The sequence below is a fragment of the Macrosteles quadrilineatus genome, unplaced genomic scaffold, assembly GCF_028750875.1.
Source record: "Macrosteles quadrilineatus isolate MER2022 unplaced genomic scaffold, UCM_ALF_1.0 Scaffold_3__2_contigs__length_128488019, whole genome shotgun sequence".
NCBI classification, from domain to species: Eukaryota; Metazoa; Arthropoda; class Insecta; order Hemiptera; family Cicadellidae; genus Macrosteles; species Macrosteles quadrilineatus.
Genome location: NW_026542596.1, coordinates 61,793,212 through 61,814,281, shown reverse-complemented (window position 1 = coordinate 61,814,281; position 21,070 = coordinate 61,793,212). Strand labels below are relative to the sequence as shown.

The 21,070-nt window shown below is 37.2% G+C and overlaps 1 protein-coding gene across 2 annotated transcripts in view; it reads left to right on the top strand.

Moving 5' to 3' along the window:
• Positions 1-21,070, top strand: part of LOC128988803 (ski oncogene-like) — a 111,516-nt gene that overhangs the window by 84,978 nt on the left and 5,468 nt on the right. For both annotated transcript variants that reach the window (XM_054410460.1, XM_054410459.1), the window contains 3 exons: positions 18,540-18,766; positions 19,798-19,951; positions 20,695-20,839. In XM_054410460.1, the coding sequence (XP_054266435.1) occupies positions 18,540-18,766; positions 19,798-19,951; positions 20,695-20,839 (526 nt within the window). The remainder of the gene's footprint in view (positions 1-18,539; positions 18,767-19,797; positions 19,952-20,694; positions 20,840-21,070) is intronic.

Below are 21,070 nucleotides of genomic sequence, written 5' to 3'. Positions count from 1 at the left end.
TCAAATTTCCACTGTTACGAACCAACTGATAACAAAATAAAATGAAACCGATCTGAAAAGGGAAAGGACCCGTCGTAAATGTAAAACGAATCTGAAATGCATAGAGTACAGTTTTAGTAGCTTTATCCGAGCGAAGAATCTGATGAAATTGTTATGTTTTTGTTTACACGAGATTTATTACTCTATGGCCTATCTCAGCTGATATTATCCAGAGCCATTCCAAGCCGGGGAGGCCCATTAAACCGCAATATTTTCGTTTAAGGGTAGCTTCACAAGGGATAGTCATCTCTGTGTTTGTTATTGTATATTTATAATGGCAATTAAAGCTAAATAAATTGCTTCTTTACCTTAAACCGCTGACTCGTTGGAAAAGCAATTTTGCTATTTGTTATCCGTATTGTTTAATCTCTCTCGACGTATTTGGTCTATTGTTTCATTAATTTAAAATTGAATCTTGCCTGTTGAGACAGCGATGCACTTCGTTTATACAATTGTGTGTGTAGAAAACTTTGAGTGGTAAAGTACACTTTTCATCATATCGTAAATTATTTGGCTTGTTTCGACGTGTTACACGTTTTTTAACGTTTGGGTTTATGTAAATGGTTTACAATTAGTTTTTAGCTTTAGCCATCATTGGTATAATTATAACTGTTTACATATGGATTTGGATATTAAGTTAACAAAAATTGTAAAATTGGTGAAATACATAAAAATTGTAAACAATATACAGTACCATAAAGAAACATACTTTAACAATCCTGAGCTAATCAATTGTTATTGTAAATATGCAAAGAGATTAGTTGAAATATAATACAGTTAAATTATCTCAAGACTATTATTGATAATTACCACCTCCACATCTCTCGTCACTGCAAACTACAAAGATGACCAATTTTATAACATTACCAAAGTGGTTACTGACAACGCCAACAGTCTGGTTGGGAACAATGATAACAAATGTCCTGTCTTATCACATCACATCCTTCCCGCTCGCTCTCAGATGTCAAAGACATTTAAGTGAAAGCAATTCCATAAATGCCAAGTGTCATATCCACGTGACGCGTGTCACATTTTCTCGTTTTTACTCTAACATTTGCTTCATGAAGTCATTTTGGGCCACATAATTTTGTTTATCAGTCGAAGGCGTCAGATAGTCGGGTATTCCTGAATTGTGCCAACTACTCCAGGGAGCCCGATACGTTCCTTTAAGCCAAGTAGCGGCCCTCTTACTGTATAATTCAGTAGGTTAGGTTAAGTTAAGTTAGTTTAGGTTATTTTATGTTAGGTTAGGTTTGATTAGGTTAGGATGACACGTAAACAAGGACATTCCTTCTGCCGGTAACTTACCCCTACCTGGCTTGGGAGCTTTTTTGGGACGCTTTGAGGGTTTGGCGCAATTGGAACTCTTGGCGCAATTAATGCTTCACCAGAGTCGGTAGGAATCTGTTAGTTAGGGCCAAAAGGTGGTTTCACATTGGAAAGGTATCATTTTAAACCACAAACTTGTATAATTTTAATAGAAGTTCTATTTTTGGCTACAACATGTAGTTTAAACGAAGGCCGATAGGGCAGTAAGTCAAAGAAGGACTTAACGTTTGAAAGGTATCATTTGACACGTCAAACGTCGTTTGAAAGGGTCAAACGCAGCCGAGACTCTAGCTGAGTAATTACAGCTTAAAGCCTCAGAGTAAACTGTGATGATTACAGCCTCTCTTCCACTGTGGCTATTGAAGGCTTTCTTTAGCTTCCTTGATTAGGCTCGAGAAACGAAAGTCACCAAAAGGTTTCAATTGTGTCTCTGCAATTTTATTAAATAATTAATTTTTTTTAATAGAAAATTTCAATAGAGAATGTGTAGTTTGAGATAACTATGTCTGTATAACTATTTATTACAGTACAACACAAAAATGTATATGTAGATAGACAATATAGGAGCGCCTGCAGTAAAAAAGCCGCAATCGAGACACACTGTGTACTGCGTGTATAGTATAGCCCGGTTTGCAGGCGCTGTGGTCACTGGTAGCAATTAATTGCATATATACATAATACTAAGTACCCCAGCCGCAGCAAACCTGCTGACTAAGCGAATTTCCATTTATCTGGCTGAATTTCTACTAAAATTCCCTTAAAATTGTAAGATATATTTCCTGTTTAAATAACATGAACTTAAATGAGTACTTAGGCTTGCTGCTACTAGGAGGTATTGAGGTGTTTTTAAATGTTGATAGCTTAGTATAAAATAAACACAATTAATTGCGAAATTTTATGAAAATCTATAAGAACAACATAGGAATTTTAAATTTACAATTTGTTTTCAAGAATTATCTAAATAACCGCTAGGCATACAACAACGCTTCGATATACAAAATTATTTATTTTTTAAGCTCTACAAAATGGTTCGGAAAGAAATTGTGAAATTTCGTGTTTTTAGGGTTAAAAATGGGAAAACACAATTGCTACCCCATAAAACCCCCCGTAAACCCCTGTTCCCATAGTCATGCTGGTTCGAGAACTCGTTCGAATAAACGTAGGTTTACACGTTTCTACTAAATTTCATCAAAATCGGATCATTTTTGCTTGAGTAATCGCGCTAACGGACACACACACATACATATATATATATACTAGCTGTACCCGCGGGCTTCGCCCCGTTTAACTTCATAAGTATTCGCATGGCTCATTCACGCCCTGGTTGAAGTTCGTTCGCTACGCTCACTCACCTTTAGGTTGGAGCTCGTTCGCTGCGCTCACTTGCCTTCAGGTTAGCTCGTTCGCTACGCTAACTCGCCTCCAGGTTGAAGTTCGTTCGCTACGCTCACTCACCTTTTGGTTGGAAATTAGCTGTTGTCATATATTTAAAAAAATTAATAGTGCTGCACCCTGTTGGTAATCCTTTTAACTTTTATGCTATTGAACATCATAGAACAGAACCAACTTGTTTAATTGAAACAGCTGTTAAGATTCATTAATTCCTTTTAAATATGAAAAATCATAAGATTAACATGGGGAACTACAGAGCCACTGGGGCGGTGCCCGAAAGGGTTTTTGAGATAAGAATATGCTTTAATGTTAATCGGGAATGTGAGCTATCATCATGCCAAATTTCAGCCCAATCCGTCCAGTAGTTTATGCGTGATTGAGCAACACACACACAAACACACACACAAACATACACACAAACATACACACAAACTCACAAACTTTCAGATTTATAATATTAGTAAGATATCTCGTCGGAGGGTGTTTTTGGCCTCTGGGGACCTAGAAACGAAAAAGCAAATCGGACCCGTTTCTATGTCTTACCATGAGACCCACGGTAATAGCTTATTCCCTATATGGAAAATTCGCTAAAAATACCCAAAACAAAGTAATTAACAAGTCATAAGCCTCCAGAAATCCCAGGGCCATTGTATTGGGTGGAGGGGATAGTTGAAACTTGGCTCATTTGGTAGATTGATAATCACAGTTCCAATGCCTAATGCCCCTCTAATGGACACAGCCTTCCATTTGTCTTTATTCCCCAAAGTCTCGCTTATTTCGCCCATTTAGTTTGTTTAATGTGCAAATAATTACCCACTTCCAAATGAAAGTATTGTTATTCTCTATGACGCGACTTTGATCAGTTAGACTAATGTGTAATTTGGTTTTGTTAAATTTTTGGTATTGTGTTTCACCAGCGTATGTGTTTTGAGAAAATGGGTTTGTTTTAAGAGTCTTCCTTAGTGGAAGCCATGTTGGATTTCTTCCCCATAAGAACAATGTTAACTTTGGGTCCAAATATCTCATCAGCAAATTGTCATATAATTATGGATAAGGAGTTAAACTTAAGGAATTGCGGTCCTCTAGAGATTGGCGTTTTTTATTTCACAATTTTTAATTTTTATAATGAATAATTGATTATTAATTAGCTTAAAATTAAGCTAATTATTGAAAGGAAATGAAAATGGATTTTCGAAATTCAAAAACCTCAGTCACGAGTCTATTATGTTAAAAATACAAATTATAAATTTCAAAGCTATATCTTAACAAATAACGCCGTTACGTGTCCACAAATGATGTAATGTTTAACATTGTTCTTATGGGGAAGAAATCCAACATGGCTACCACTAAGGAAGACTCTTAAGTTTATAGTTATTCCGTATGTAATACGGCAAATACAGAACATTGCTGGTTTTGTGGCTATGACGTAGGAGTACTGTCTTGGTAGTTGGGTTCGAATCCCCCAAATCGCCAGTGTCCTTGATAAGGTGGGTTAGAACCTACCATTTTAGGCTGTAGAGTTTAATCATATTGTAAAAGATTAATGTTTTGGTACAATGGCTTGCGTTTTGACAAAACATATGGATACAACCCTGTTCTAATAAATAAGGTATGGATACTGTTCATAAACTCCTGAGAAATGGCAAAACTTTATGGCTGATACAGTAAAATAACTTTGTGTAGAACGTGCGAGTTTTAGACTAAAATCGTATTCGGACTACTTACTTAAGTTACATTACTATGACTATTAACAAATTGTAAATGCCGCTGCCCAGGCAACGCAACTTCTATATAGGTCAGATGTGATTCAGACAAGTATGGACTGAACTGAATAATCATCAATCAAATAACACTGATTTGTACACCACTTTGATAAATAATTAAATTTGAGAAAATTAATTATGATAATTTATCAGTTTACTACGTATTCCAGCCTATTAAAAAAAACAGTAAGTCATTTAATATTCACAATTACATCAGCTTGTTATGAAATATTACGAGGTTTAATGGAGAAAATACTGTAAAAAATTTACAATAACTTAGAACAGTAACTTTTACAACGTTCAGGATTAAAATGATTTTATACGAAATTTTAATCATAATCATTCGAGAAATTTTGTGTAAATTAGATTTGACCGTTTTTATAGATTCAATGCGATAACCGCAAATTAAATAAAAAATTAAAATTCTTAAAATCACTTTGTGGAGTTCAGAATGGGGACCAAAATGGGGACCACTCAAAACTCAAATTCAAAAATGTTGTCGAAAAAAGTTACTTTCTCTATATGTTTAGGAGGACATGGTACAAAAAATTAGAACTCTACGTTCAAACCCCAACATAACCACAAATATCATGTCTAATTTTATCCCTCTATTCAGATAGGTCATACAACATGCCCTGCTGGTGGGGAGGGGGATAGAGCAACCCCTTGTTATCTCGGGTCACGTAGACGTTGGTATATCTTTATCACCGTTATCAAGGGCCGGGGATGTTGGGGGTGTTGGGGGTGGTGGGGGGGGGGTGCGTCGCGGCGGATCAATAATGGCTGCCTCGTCGCGACGGCGGGAACTAGGCCAAGCGGCGTGACGTCAGACCCACCCCCTTCACCACCGTAGCGATCACGTGCGATTCACTCTAGACCTACGCTGTGACCCCGAGCTGTATGGATTAGTTCACTTGCAGTTTCGGAACAAAGAGAAGGATTAGTTCACTTGCAGTTTCGGAACAAAGAGAATTCTATGGATTAGTTCACTTGCAGTTTCGGAACAAAGATAATTCTACGGATTAGTTTACTTGCAGTTTCGGAACAAAGAGAATTCTATGGATTAGTTCACTTGCAGTTTCGGAACAAAGAGAATTCTATGGATTAGTTCACTTGCAGTTTCGGAACAAAGAGAATTCTATGGATTAGTTCACTTGCAGTTTCGGAACAAAGAGAATTCTATGGATTAGTTCACTTGCATTTTCGGAACAAAGAGAATTCTATGGATTAGTTCACTTGCGGTTTCGGAACTAAGAGAGTTCTATATCCTCAATAGATTGTAGCCTACAATTACAGTAAGACTGGGTAGCTTGGAGGTTATAGTGCTCACCAAGTCGAAAGATCACAGCCTCGATCTTAATCTCAGGAAAGTTACTAGCTTTTTCATGGTTCAAAGTTGGACTACCATACTACTCTTAAGGCTAGGTCCTATTAAAATTGCGTAACCAAATGTAGAAAAATACTGAAAACTCGGTTGTTTGTCATTAGATATTAACAAACAAGGTCTCATTTTATTTGGATTTAAATTATCTATCTTTTTGATACCAAACACAGTTTTTTTTTTAAATATTTAACGACTTCATGAGATTTTGCAATAAAGATTTTAAACCGCCACATTGAAATGGCTTGTGATATTGGAACCACATTTTTAAACACTTTTTACCTACTAAACTACACATTTATACACGTTTTTAAATTTCTATCTTGAAAAATGCCTAGGTTATAACATATTAAAATCACAAATATACCAACAGACAGAAATCTAGACATTTTATGTTTGTCTTAGCCCAAGGAACAAGTCCAAAAATATGTCCAGACAATTTGGAAACACCCTGTATATGAATGCAGAACAAGTACTGTACTGTATGCAAATTGTACTTAGAATCGCGGTGTTTCAAGCACACGAGTCAATCAATGGTTCGATTTATCGACATAAACAAGAACTCGTAGAAAATAGAAACTAGATTATGATAAAGCATATAGCCTACTATGATTAAACACTAAATCGTCGCCTCGAATAAATCTACCCCTTGAAGCCCTCTGAAGACAGTTGCTGTCTCTGAAACCACTAAAAAGTGATGAGTAGCAGCGTTAACTGCAGTCAATAAATTGACGAAACATACACAAATAAAGAGAAAGCATTAATCTATCGAAGACGAAGCTAACCTGGCGAGCCTTCAGCTGTGTTGACCGTAGATCTACGTTTCAAACCGTTTTGCATATCGACATTTGGCCTGCTCTTCCTAAAATATCGTCTCGGTTTCGTGTTCTGGTCTTTGTTTTCAGGCTCGCTGTTTCGACGTCTACATTCGTTAGTCCAAGGCCAACTGGAAGATTTACAACACGCCCTGAATAGATTCTAAAAGTAAAAGTATTCTGTGGTTCTGAAACGCTGCACATTCTTTTGGGCGAAATTCATTCAACAGGTCCGCTTGTTCCGTGTAGAAAGAAAATTTAGATTTTGTAGAAATATTGGGGTTGTCAAGTAGTTTACACGTCGATACTGTATTCAGTTTAATCGAAGAAATGGTCTGTAGTCAATACTACGAGTTAGAACTCGGTTAAGACGCGAAAATATATTGATGAATCTTTTTTTGGCTAAACGTATTTTAGTTATTGAGTTACATTCTGAGGTAAATTATTTAATTGATGTCTTCAGTATTGTTTCAAATGGCCCTAACGTGTTTTTCATTTCACCACACTACCAGTCATATCAACAACAACAAAAGACGATATGGCTACAGAAAATACGAATAGGTTACGGGACATTATGTAGGACAAATTAATAAAAGCCCACGACGAAACTTTGACGAAAGAAAAAAATCACAGGGTAACCTTACAGAAAAATACATTTAAGAGATATAATTATTTGTCATTGAATTCCATTGAATTGTTTTGATGAAATATAGGAAGAGAATAATGTGAAAAACATTCTAACCTTAAAACTTTCATTGCGTTGGTGCGTTCAGACCTCAGCTTTTATGTGCGACTAATTCATGTTCTGGACGGTTCACAAGTAGTTTCATACCTACAATTACACACAGTAAATTATACATAACACACGGTAATTGAATATAAATTGATCCACAAAACACAAAACACGACGCAATTGCCGGAACGGCGACGGCAACTGGGTCTACTAAACACCGAAATATTTCTATGAAGTCCACAGCTGACTTGATAACGTCAACAGTGTTGCCAATATTATCTGTGAGCGTTGATCATTCTTTAGACAGCAGAGATAGATGTAATATAGGCAAATATGTATATTAGAGATATAATATATAAAGTTTCAATTACGTTTGTACGCTAATTTAATGTGGTATTTTTTTACTATTCCAAATTAATATAACTTATATTGGAGATATTTGCAATGAATAATGAAATGCATAACTAAATTTAAAAGTTCAAAAAGGTCAAAATATAATAAACTATTTTAATCCTCTGTGGATTACAATAATTTATTATATATTGGCCTTTTTGAACTTTTAAATTTAGCTATACATTCCACTGTGGATTAAAATAATTTATTATATTTTGGCCTTTTTGAACTTTTAAATTTAGTTATACATTTCATTATCCAAATTAATATGTTTAATATATTTCCAATCTGAAATTCTTTATACGAGTACTATTTTTTTATAGGCTAAGGAGGGAGATTTATTTTCCAAAATACATTATACAGTAGGTACCATAAATTGTCCCCTCTTAATAAGCCTTATAGGAACTGAAACATATTGGATCCGTCGAATTATTGCGTAGGTTCCTGCGGTTTCCTGTTTACTATGCATTTTTGAGTCTTGTCATTTAACCAACTTAAAAATTATTTTAACTGAATAGGCATTGCATTTATGTGAAGCAAATTAATATACCATTGAATTTGGATATTGAAAGAAGACATCCCGTTGGCGTGAACCAAATGTACCATTTACTAAGGATACTATATTAGCATTGACTCTGGATACTGCGAGTAGACATCCCATTTACGTAAAGTAAAAAAGATGTAGCATTGACTTTGGGAAATAATTAGATTAATTTGCTTTTTCTCAATATCGAAAGCAGATAACTGCATTGTACACCTAGCTATGACCCACTCGTTTTTTATCGCTGATTGTATAGCCAACGACATGCAATAGAATGTGCCAGGTCCGGTGCAGTTAACCTCTCCATGTATCCGAAACGAAAGTCGTCTCACGCGTTCGTGCAAGTTGACGCCAAGTTCCCAACTTGTTTACTCCTCCCACGTGTTGTGGTGGAATAATTTCCACATTTGCGCGGAGCATCGTCCTCCAGACCGAGAAAATCTTACAAAGCCAGAAAGTCCGCAGCAGCTCATACGTGTCTTATTTATGTGGGGGTTTTTGTTGACCGCTATAAAATGAGGCTCGAACTCCAAGCTAATAACCTTATTGTACCCAGTTTCGGACCCTCGTAAAATCGGCCCGAACTCGAGTTTTGCGATTTATCCTTTCATAAAAGTTCATGTTCACTTTCCACTCGCAATCTTCTCGGCCATACTTTTTATCGCTTTATCTTTATTGTTACTGTCGAAGTGTAGAAGATTATGACGGAGAGTTCATCGCTTTCAATTAACACTTTGTGTTCTTGATATCTGCGTTTGTGGTTAATTTAAACTGTTTATTGCTGAGAATTGGGTTTATATTTTATTCGTAAATAGTTTATATTGGTCCCATTACTTTAGTTTCGCGCATTTAGTTGAACGTGAGTGCAAAGTGAGTATGGAGTGAGGTGCATTGTGTAGATTTGTTACTCTTGAGATATAATTATGAAAAACTCAATGGCTAAATAATAGCTTGGTCATGTTTTGGCCGTCTCAGAATCGAACCGGCTACTAGTAGGCTACTCTAGTAATATGTACTGTACTACCATAGATAAAACATAGAAGGGACTATGTTTTATCTATGGTACTACTAAAATAATATAATTGCCAAAAGATGAATATTTTTGAAAACGAAAATAGCATTTCCTACAAAACAGGGGTAACATCAAAAGTTAGGCCTATCCCTATTTGAAAATAAAAAGATCATCTAATCATTGGCATGTACTAATTAATGCAGTTTAATTTGAAATATTGGTAATTTCATCATTCTCAAGCATTAGTTTTTCGAAATATTCCATTTTGTCTCCATTAAACCCAACAAAAAAGACGCAGTGAACGCTCTGTTTAATTTAACAGTGCTCCTCCTGTTGTGAGCAATAATTAAAACAGAGGAAGCTGTCTTAATTTGCCCCCGAAAGTATAATTTGTAAATATAAAACACGGAACGCAGATTACTCGAGTTTATGACCACTTAAGAACGCGTTTTGGCAGGAATCGCCCATTTTGCGTTATTTGTACTTTCCCGGTATGGTTAGTTCCACCCCATTAGTTTACAAACTACCCGCGAAAAATTCACTCGACGTTACCATTATTATTTAATTTTTTTGTGCTGTTTCCGAGTAAATTAAGTATTTAAGTGGCCGAGGACAATGTAAACATAGCGTTGTTTAATTGCCAATTAGGTTGGGTTAAAATTGGTGAATTAGGCGAAATTACGGGAATTTAAAACAGTTATTGACGGAAAAGTTCGAGTAGGTTATTGTGTATAGGGATTGAAACGAATGTCCTAATGCTTTGGTTGATAACTTTCTGTACTATAATCAGTGCAAGGAAGCCCACTTTGTCAGGTGCCTGTAGGAAAAAATATTTTCTTAAGCGAACACTTAAAAACATTGATCCAAAGATCTTTTTTCCTCTTTATCTAAAACTAGCTGTAACCCGCGGGCTTTGCCCCGTTTAACTTCTTAATTTTCAAGATTATCTCGTTCGCATGGCTCAATGACGTCCTGGTTGAAGTTTGTTCGCTACGCTCACTCATCTTTAGGTTGGAGCTTGTTCGCTACGCTCACTCACCTTTTGGTTGCAAATTAGCTGTTGTCATAAATGTAAAAGAAATAATAGTGCTGCACCCTGTTGGTAACCCTTGTAACTTTAATGCTATTGAACATCATAGAACAGAACCAACTTGTTTAATTGAAACAGCTGTTAAGATTCAATAATTCCATTTCTCATAAGGTTAACATGGGAAACTCCAGAGCCACTGGGGCGGAGCCCGAAAGGATTTTTGAAATAAGAATGTGCCTATATGTTAATCGGGAATGTGAGCTATCATCATGCCAAATTTCAGCCCAATGCGACCAGTATTTTTCGCGTTCACTTGTCACAAACATACATCCATCCATACATCCAAACTTTCTCATCCTTATATATAATAGCTGTAACCCGCGGGCTTTGCCCCGTTTAACTTCTTAATTTTCAAGATTATCTCGTTCGCATGGCTCAATCACGTCCTGGTTGAAGTTTGTTCGCTACGCTCACTCACCTTTAGGTTGGAGCTCGTTCGCTACGCTCACTCACCTTTAGGTTGGAGCTTGTTCGCTACGCTAACTCGCCTCCAGGTTGAAGTTCGTTCGCTACGCTCACTCACCTTTTGGTTGCAAATTAGCTGTTGTCATAAATGTAAAAGAAATAATAGTGCTACACCCTGTTAGTAATTTTTGTAACTTTAATGCTATTGAACATCACAGAACAGAACCAACTTGTTTAATTGAAACAGCTGTTAAGATTCAATAATTTCATTTCTCATAAGGTTAACATGGGAAACTCCAGAGCCACTGGGGCGGAGCCCGAAAGGATTTTTGAAATAAGAATATGCCTATATGTTAATCGGGAATGTGAGCTATCATCATGCCAAATTTCAGCCCAATCCGACCAGTATTTTTCGCGTTCACTTGTCACAAACATACATCCATACATCCATACATCCATACATCTAAACTTTCCCATTTATAATATTAGTAGGATACGTGAAGGCGATTTCTTGAAAACACTACTCCTCCGTTAATAATGGACGGATTTTTACAAACGACGTGTCAAAATAAAATATTTTTTGTGTACACACCCCCTTTCACCAATTCATGTAGTAAAAATCCTCGGGCTTTGCCCCACAGGCCATCAAAGTTGGAGTTTCTCCCATAAGATTAACATGGGGGAATCTAAATATTTGATTGGAAACTTTGTCCCCACTAATTTGAGAGAACGGTTGGGCGTAGAAACTTGGTAGAGGTGTCCAAAGAAAGGTCTTGGTCTGTAGATGAGTTATGAAAAGAAAAACTAAGCAAAATCCCTTAGGACTCTGCCCCAGAAGCCTTTAAAGATCCCTCCACAGAGTTGTTTACATTTTGGCCATGAGAATAATACTTTTTAATGAAACAGCTGTTCATTTTTAAATTGTATTTCAAACAACACATATTTATTGGGAGTTGAATTCTACCAAATAAGTATTTGCAATGTTATTTTCTGATTTTAAAATTGATTTTCTTCTTTATCATGCCATGTTTTGCAATATAACGTTCCATTACGAAATCAGTGGAAAATCCTTTTATCACAGCAATTCTTAAATTATATCTTATTGAACTATCTTATATCTATTGTACGGGTTGGCATGTGCCTTTTTCGCCACTTTTGCCTACATTTTATCATATTATTCTACAAAATATCAAATATTTATTTAGAAATATCTGCTCTTATAGTGTCTAATAAAATCCAAACTTAGAAACATTGCCTAAAATGGTACCTATCTTGACAAATAATTTGCACCTGCCTATATTACGGACTTTGGCGCACTGAATTAGTAACATTATTGAAAATAACACGACATTTTGGCTGTAAAATATGGTACAAAGAGAAAATACTATTTAAGCAGCTACTGTCATGACAGAAAGGTCATATTCCTTTTAAACTAGATCACGTCATAATCCTTTGACTGGGACCGATGGCGTCGTCCTGTAATCCAGCTACTAGGAGGTCACGAATTGTGGATATTTATAGGAATGCACTGTGGATGCGATACTCCCTGGTGTGGATTAACGTCCGCACGAGTGAGTACTACGACTATCCGCAGTGCTATCCTGATAATTATACCAATTCATAAATACCAATGCAAAAAAAAAATTGGTTCCAATTCAACTATAAACTGTAGATCCCTTGGTTGCCATTCGCTGTATGGGCTATTAATTAACAGCTGTATCTAAGGAATGTCGGCCTTAGTAACTAACAAGACTTCAAGATCGCGCCACTCTTCCTACACTCATCTCCATTCATACTTGGCTTACCTACTATGAATGGTCGCCATAAAAAAAACGTATTAAAGGATTAAAGTATTTATCATATACGTTGATTAACAATATGTAAACGTCAATATATACGTAACAGCCATTTTACAGTATTTTTGCTTTTTGGAAATGTTCAATTGCTATGTCATTTGCATTATTTATTGCCAATGAAGCCGCCAAGATCATATGAACTAGGAGGCCCCTAACAGTTCAAGAATAAAAGCCAACTTTACTTCATGTATTCCACTACACCTAACATTCCGTAGAGAGATTATATTGACAACTTTATGTTATTGATAAGGCCGAGCCGAGACAACTAACTGACATCCCCCATGTCAAGGAATTCCAGCTTTATCAGTAACCCCACAGTCAATTTCTCAAAACTATGCTAGAGGGTTCATTCATTGGCACAGAAGTACGATATGAACTGACGCGACGTGACGAAGGAAAATCAAACTAACACTGTAACGGATATACCTCCCTTTGAAGTTAAGAACGTGTCTTCTCAACAAACATATATTTTTTCTAAAACACTGATGAAATCACGGAAGTGTTTAGCTACAAAAGATCCACCAATACGATTTAAATACTATTTAAAGGTTCTACCAAAGGAAGAGATACCATATAACATACTAATAATAACTCCGATGACGTACAGGATAGGAAATATTTTAATCATTGAATGAACAACCAAATTTGGCAACTAAATATTGCTTAGCTAAATTGGATAGCTAAATTGTGCAAAAATATTGTTATTATTTTTACACTTACTCTTTGAACAATGTTAAATGCTCAAAATATGTATATTTCACCCAATTCATCGCAGTTAGATGAATTAACGTAAGCCTTGAAAGTAACCGTCGATTTCGACGGGTTTCCCCTAGTTTATAATATTAGTAGGATAAACAACTATTACTGGATGCATTTTTTACACCTACATGACTTAATCTTTAATCAAACATTCTAAACCAATAATCGATACAACGCTAGGATTGCTAGGAAGTAGTTTCTGCATTTCGTAACCTCGCGATGAGAAATTTACGGTCTCTGCTTCCAAATCTTGGAGCGGTCAAAAAAGCGACGGCGAAGAACAAAGACCTAACCGCCACCGCAGGCTGGTCCTTCGATTCTATGATTTATTGCTTCCGTTGAAAACCGCAATGACCAATGACGGACGATGCCTACTGTTCATTCATCATTGGTTCTGGCGGGAAATACAGCGTATTGTACAAAGTTAGCATGAAGTTGCGGTCGTGCAATTGCACCAAGCCCTCAAAGGGTCCTAAAAAATGTTCCTCAGTTGCGCCAAGCCCAAGTAGGGGTGAGTTACCAGAGAAGGAATTACCTTGTTTACGTGTCATCCTAACCTATCATAACCTAAACTACTCAATTATACAATAATCAATCAATAATCAATCGTTGAGATGGGGACGCCACCTAGGTGCGTATTTTAACCCAAATATGAGTGAAGGATGAGTGTAGAATGGTGTGTGATGACCTGTGTAGCTTTACTGACTAAGATCAGCGGTTTCATTAGTCAGGATCATTTATTTAAAGCCCAATAATCAGGAACAGCTGGGTCCAGTTTCGAACCATCAAAAAGCTACTGACTTTTCTCAGGATCGAACCGGTGTCCTTTTGATTAATAGGCGAGCCCTATAACCACTCAGCTACCCAGCCAGTTATATAATCAGTGCAAGGAAGCCCACTTTGTCAGGTGGCTGTAGGAAAAAATATTTTCTTGCGAACACTTAAAAACAGTCAAAGACGGCCGCCACTTTGCTCAGTTAGGGAACGTATCGGGCTCCCTGGAGTAGTTGGCGCGATTCAGGAATACCCGCATACCTGACTCAGGTCAGTTGGCGCAATTAATGCCCACCCAAAGTTGCAGCTTATAAGCGTGAGAAACTGACTATGACGGTCATTGGGGAAGATCAGCCGGTAATGTGTGACAAAGAACCAAAGCAATCTGCCCAGGTCCTTTCGATGGCACTGAAAAGTTATCAATAAAAATGGGGCTTTAATTAGGCCCTACTTATGGGAAAAAGTGAAAATTCTGGAGTTTATTCGAAATTTAGATAAGCTTTATAATCAAAATTATTAGAATGCAGTCGAATCAAGAAAGGTGTGTATCTTTTGGAAACTAGGCGTTGTCCCTGTTGATAAGGCTTGTCACGGTAATCTTTGGCCACTTCTGACTTAAACTCTGAGTATTAACCTTTTTATCAACCCTGCTCTCTTTACTCGCTCTAACTCTCAATCCAGAATTCTACATGTTTTTCAAAGAGTGCTCACATTTGCACTTACTTCTTCCCAAAATAAAAACTAATGTTTCACTTATTCCTCTAACACCTTAATAATCTTCTAGACTCGCCCTGCCATGTGCTCGCAATATTTTAATTAGTGGATCAAGCTGCGCCGATGTGATAACCTCACTATAAATAGGCACACTGGTAATCTACGAGAGAGCCTAGGCCGCAACTTGGCGGGAACTCTTTGCCAGATTCGAGGCGACGCTTTTAGCGGGAACACCCATTACGGGATTACTCGCCTTTGAACCTGGCTCAAAACTTATCACAAAGGTCCCTGGACACGCAGTGTTTCAATGTTTGTAAAAGGTTGTGCAGAATTGCAAAATGGGTATTAAATTACTAGAAAATCCCATTCTTAGGAAATTTAAAGTGCAAACAAAGGTTATAGAAGACCTAAAATTTAATTTGAAGGTCTAAGTTAACGATTCTCTGAGCAACTCATTAGAGAACAAAGTTATGACCGAAATATGTTTATCGAATACTGCACATAGCCTACATAGCTACAACTGCAAGGCGGTAGCATCGATTTATAATAAGTATTTATACATCTATGGTCGGTAGCTGATTATTTCTGTTCAATGGTATCGCATCGAATTACCGTACAAATCCATGACAGCGATATCTAGGTTCGAATCCTATTGTCCCTTATAAATCTTGCTACAGTACTAAATATAGTTGAAGACTAATGGATTTCGTAATTAAATATTTGATTTCGCCCGATAACAATTATTTCAGTAATTCCAGTAGCAATTAAATAAGCGCGAAAATGAAACCAAATCTAAATTAAAAACATAGAACACTTACCAATAATAAAATAATAATTATTACAAATTCATTAGTACTGTTCATCCTACTGTTACTTGCTCACCAAGTTGCTCAGCCAAGTGGTGTTACTGGCTACTTGCTCACCCCTTGCTTTGCTGGATACGTTCCGGGGCTATGTGGACAGGCAAATTTAAGGATAAGAAAACCAAACAATAAAGGGATCGTCATAACCTCAATATAAATGTAAACGTCTTAATTTTTATCAGAGAGACATGTAGCAATTGCATCGTAAAAAAACCTCCCTCGCTCGGTACAAAAAGTCAAAACAAAACACGCATCGAATGGGTAAACTAGCTTTCAGAGGGTGGGGGGGAGGGGGGAGGGGGGCTGTGATTGGATGAAGTTTACGACACAAAGTTAACAAAAGCCGAACTTATAGTCCGGTTTACTGTCCGCTGTACGGTTTTATGAGCCCGACTTTTTGATTATAGTTTTGTTCACTAAAACATAATTTGAATTTTATGCAACGGCAGTAAAGTCGCAGACGACGGCGTCTCGCTATATTGGTCCTCTGGGCCCGCTTGTCTAATTAAGGCCTTTTAACAGAAGGTATAAAATAACATTTGGGCAACGATAGCCCCCTAATTACAAATCCTATCCCACTCGAAGGGTTTCGAAATCAGGCGGAATTCGTTTCGGCGATGTCAGTGGATGCTGGTTTCTAGAATTGTAAAATAGGTAAAAAGTAAACTATACTGAATTTGAGGACCTTTTCCATTAATTCACCACCTAGTTTTGGAGCAATAGATTGTTAGCAATAGAAGTGGTAATGAATTTAAGTTTAGTTTTTGAAAAACCTCCGAATTTGAAACCGGATAAGATGAGGTAAGCTACGTACTTTAAAACATACTGTATGAAAGTTCACGAAACCCCTTTTAAACTCGGCAAAAATAAGGAAAAAAGAGAAACATGTCCTGACGCCCCATTCATGTAGCTCTTAAGGAGACGTTATTAATTCTTCTTCTTATTTATTTACTGCACTGACACTATGTTGCACTCAAAATCGTAACGATGTTATTTTAGATCGTCCACGTGGCAAGTGTGTAGGGACTTACATTGTAAAGCCAATTTGGCCCGCGCTGCAACATTCCCCGCTACCAGCCAAGCTTATCTGCTTAATTTATTGATAAAGAGCTACGTAGATTTGGCAACTTAGTAGTATCATTTTAATTTAGTTCTACACGTTCAGGTGCATATTTCCCATTTAATGGGCGCTGTAATTTCCCGGGTGACAAGTCGTAATTTTAGACACGCGTGTGAAACACGAGTGATTTATTACTCTCGGATTTACTTTTTCGTTGGTTATGCAAAGTGTAGTAGATTTTTTATGTGTTTATCAACAAGTTCTATCGTCATGATTCTTTAAGGGGACACGGAGTGTATGTTTACCAAGTAACCAGAAGATTTGATCATGAAGTTAATGGTTTTCATTGTGTGGAACTGGACCTTCCCCTGAAATTTGGCCTTTTAAGAAATCGTGCTAGCTAAGGAAACATGATCTTCATCAGTAACACAGCTTCACAACAAGGCATCTGAATACATTCAATCCCCATCCTTCAGTTCTATTCAGGTTGAACATACATCATTGCATCTCTAACTCACTAACGATCAATAATACTTAAAACAGAACCGTTTCCTTGCACGATTTTGATACCTTTCTAGCTACATTACAGTCCCTTAGAAAACTTGCTTAGCTGGGTTCTATTTGGGGTAAACTGTCCATGTGTGTCAACTTACATTATGAACATTTGGTTTCGGTTGGATGTCCACAGTCCGAGATATATGTATCTCAGTAGCAGACAGCCGCACCTGCTATGCAGTCCCGGGGTGGCGGGAAGCAGACGTCGCGTAGGGGTGGTACCAGACCGTCGTCATGGCAACCATGAATGAACAACGCGACGCGGGGAGCTAGCTGCCCTTGACCTAGTACAGCCCCCTCCCTCTCATAACAGCCCTGATATTGAGCTTATCACCCCAGACTTACCTGGGACTGGGATTAAGTCCTGATAAGCAGTCATTGCTGCAACCTACATCTTGTGTGAGGGGAGTTAAGTCCCAAAAATCCATGTCGAAATGTCGGGATTGGAGTAATTTTTCAAGTTAGGATGTGAACTGTACTGAATCATTTTTGGAGCTAAAAAGATATCGAAGTGGTCAAAATCCAGGTGTATTAGTTGTTGGAATCTCTGGATTGGAATAGTTGAAATCCTAGGATTGAAGTGGTCATAACCCTGGGACCGGAATTGTTTGATTGATATCCTGAGATTGGAACTGCTAAGATGGTGGTGAAATAGTACACTAGGAGAGTTGTTAAAATCTTGAGATTTGGATCAGAAAAATCTTGGGATTGCAATTGACATAACATCTGAATTAGAACTATCAAGCTTGAATGCACTAGTTAAACTTTAAATAGAAAATATTAATTATAGCCTATCCATCATCTAAATTTAACAATCTAATAGCTCATTGCAGTCTAATTAAACTCTCAAGGAAATCGATAATATCACTTTCATGTAAAAGATTTTCCAAATTTAGTAAGTCTATGTGATTTGACAAGTTGTGGAGCTATTATCAACCTACTTTTATTGAACTGCCCTGGCCAAAGAAACCTTAAATCTTTGTCAGTAATCTACTTATTTCTTTTTCATCCTCTGAATATAGGTGTAGCCTGGTGCTCTTGGTAACAGTCCATGTATTGTTACAGATCGAGGAGTGTCTGGAGGTGGTGGGAGACAAGTTGATAGAGGAGGATGAGGTGGTGTCTTGCAAGAGAGCTAAGCTGGAGGACAGCGGGCTACTCAGTCCGTCAGCGGCGGCAGTGTACCTGCAGCACTACGATGCATTCCACTACTACAACAACTGGTACGAGAGCTGGGCCAGGAACATGGGCGCGTGGAGACCCTGGCCCTCCTTGAGCAAAGAAAGCAAACAGTGAGTAGACAAAAGAGTTCATAAAATTTGGTAAAAAAAAACTTGGTCGTGCAATAATTGCACCAAAGAGTTCCTTAATTGCACCAAGCCCAAGGTAGGGGTGAGTTGCAGGCAGAAGCAATCTCCTTGTTTACATGTCATCCTCTCCTAACCTCCTATTCTATCCTAATCTAACCTAACCAAACCTACTCAATTATACAGTCAAAGAGGGCCGCCACTTTGCTTAGTTAAGGAACGTATCGGGTGGCTCCCTTGAGCAGTTGGCGCAATTAATGCCTGCCCAAAAACTTTGATCCCGAGTTTCTACTAGACCATACAAGTTAAGTAGGAAAACAAAGGACAATTTGTATATCTTGTGAATGGCAAATTACATTTTCTAATGGTAAACATAAATTTGACTAGCTTGAGTGAAGTGTTGGAATAAAAACACAATGATATTATTTCTTCCATTGTAACAACTACTCAATACGACGAAAACATTTTCTACTTTCTTAGTGTCTTCATGGTCATATAACGAATTTGAGATTCAAAATTAGATACTAATATTATAAGGACCCACTCTTTAAATGGGCTGACTGAGCTAGCCCAGAGTGCCACATTTGTAAGGGCACTGACTTCCCAACAAGTTTGTATGCCAATATTTTTTTGATTAATTTGCTAAAAAATATAAAATACACAATTCTTAATCAGTATTATAACCTTCAAATGGCGTTACACTAGTTTCCAGATACTTTAATTTCAATAATTTGCCCAGTAAGGAGGATTTTAGTTAGGAGGTGCTATTTACCATAAACCTTGGCCTGGATAGTATTATTCATAAAACAATGAAACAAACATTTTATAACCCAAGGATTTTGCATACAGACAAAACTGGAACACAAGATACTAAGGATTCAAAATGTATATTTCAAACCATTCGTGATCAGGTGATAAAGAATCACACTATCAAAACAATGCTTTAGCCCAAATCCAACAAAGTTTATGAGAATCATGTTTTGTTGTTAAAGACTTATCTGATGGTTCTGTTCCAGTGTTCCAGCGTATTTAAGCCACGACCCGCCTGTCCTGCTCCATCCTGAGAGAGTTGTTCCGCTGTCCCAGATGGAACAATTTGAGAGCAACTTCCAGCCCAATGTTGCCCTAGCACCACCAGCTCATAGGCACGACTCAGTTCCAAAGCAAGAGGTTAGTTTAGCTGAAATATACAAGATATAATATTTGCCTGGTATTTAGAAGATTGATGGTTTTATTCTGGTAAAATATTTCCTTTTGAAACTGGACCCAGCTGTCATTTATGGGCTTTAAAATAACTAGCTGTTACCCACGGGCTCCACCCCGTTTACTACATAAGTATTAATAAAACTATCGATTGGTTAAGCTGAAATAAACAAAGCAGAATACAGTAATGGTAATACAAACAAATAATAACAGCTGAGATATTTTTAACATTAGGTAAATGGAAAGTTCCCTTTGGAAAGCAATTACGACTTTATAGGGCAATTTATAAAATAATGGTTAATTTTGCGCAAGGTTTCTCGTCATGACGAACATTTTAAGTATATGGTTTATGGGGGTGTGACTTGTAGTTTTTTCACCATTTTGATCACTCATGTTAGTGATGGTGTGTCAGCTCTCAGCTGTAATCTAAAGATTTCATAGTACCATTGACTATTGGATACAAAAGTTGTATTAATAGTCAAAGATAGTACTTTCAACAGAGTATTCCCATTGGATGTCTTATAAACTCGGTTATTTAATTGCAAGCAAAGAAAACAATTGGAATAAGGATAGTTTAAATCATTTAATCAAATCCCCTTGCTAGTTGAAATTGATAAAATATTTTTTGCAGAAATATTTTGAAATTAATGTTGACATCTTTGAATTGATTGTTGGTATGCTGTTTTCCTCACCAGACTATTCTTTTCCAGCCAGTCACAGAGGGGAAGGAGAAGAGGCCGTTGTTAGCGCCAAAACAAGAACCACCCGCAACACCCACTGCATTATTCAACTCCGAGATAGAGCTGAGTACGGACACCGAGGACAGCGCTTCCGAGACCAACAACCACGAGAATGGTGAGGAAAATACCTTTAGCGGAAAACATGACGTTTTTATTTGCTGAATACATTCAATTAGAACATTCTTGTAGATTTTGTAAAGATTAAAACATTCTACAATACAGAGAAAGTTATGCTCATTTTAGAGAGCTATCATTCTTTTTTCTGTATGGATGGGAGTGAAGGTGAGCTGGGTTACAACAATTTCACATAGCTATAAACATGGCAGGATTGAACCCTTAATGCTGT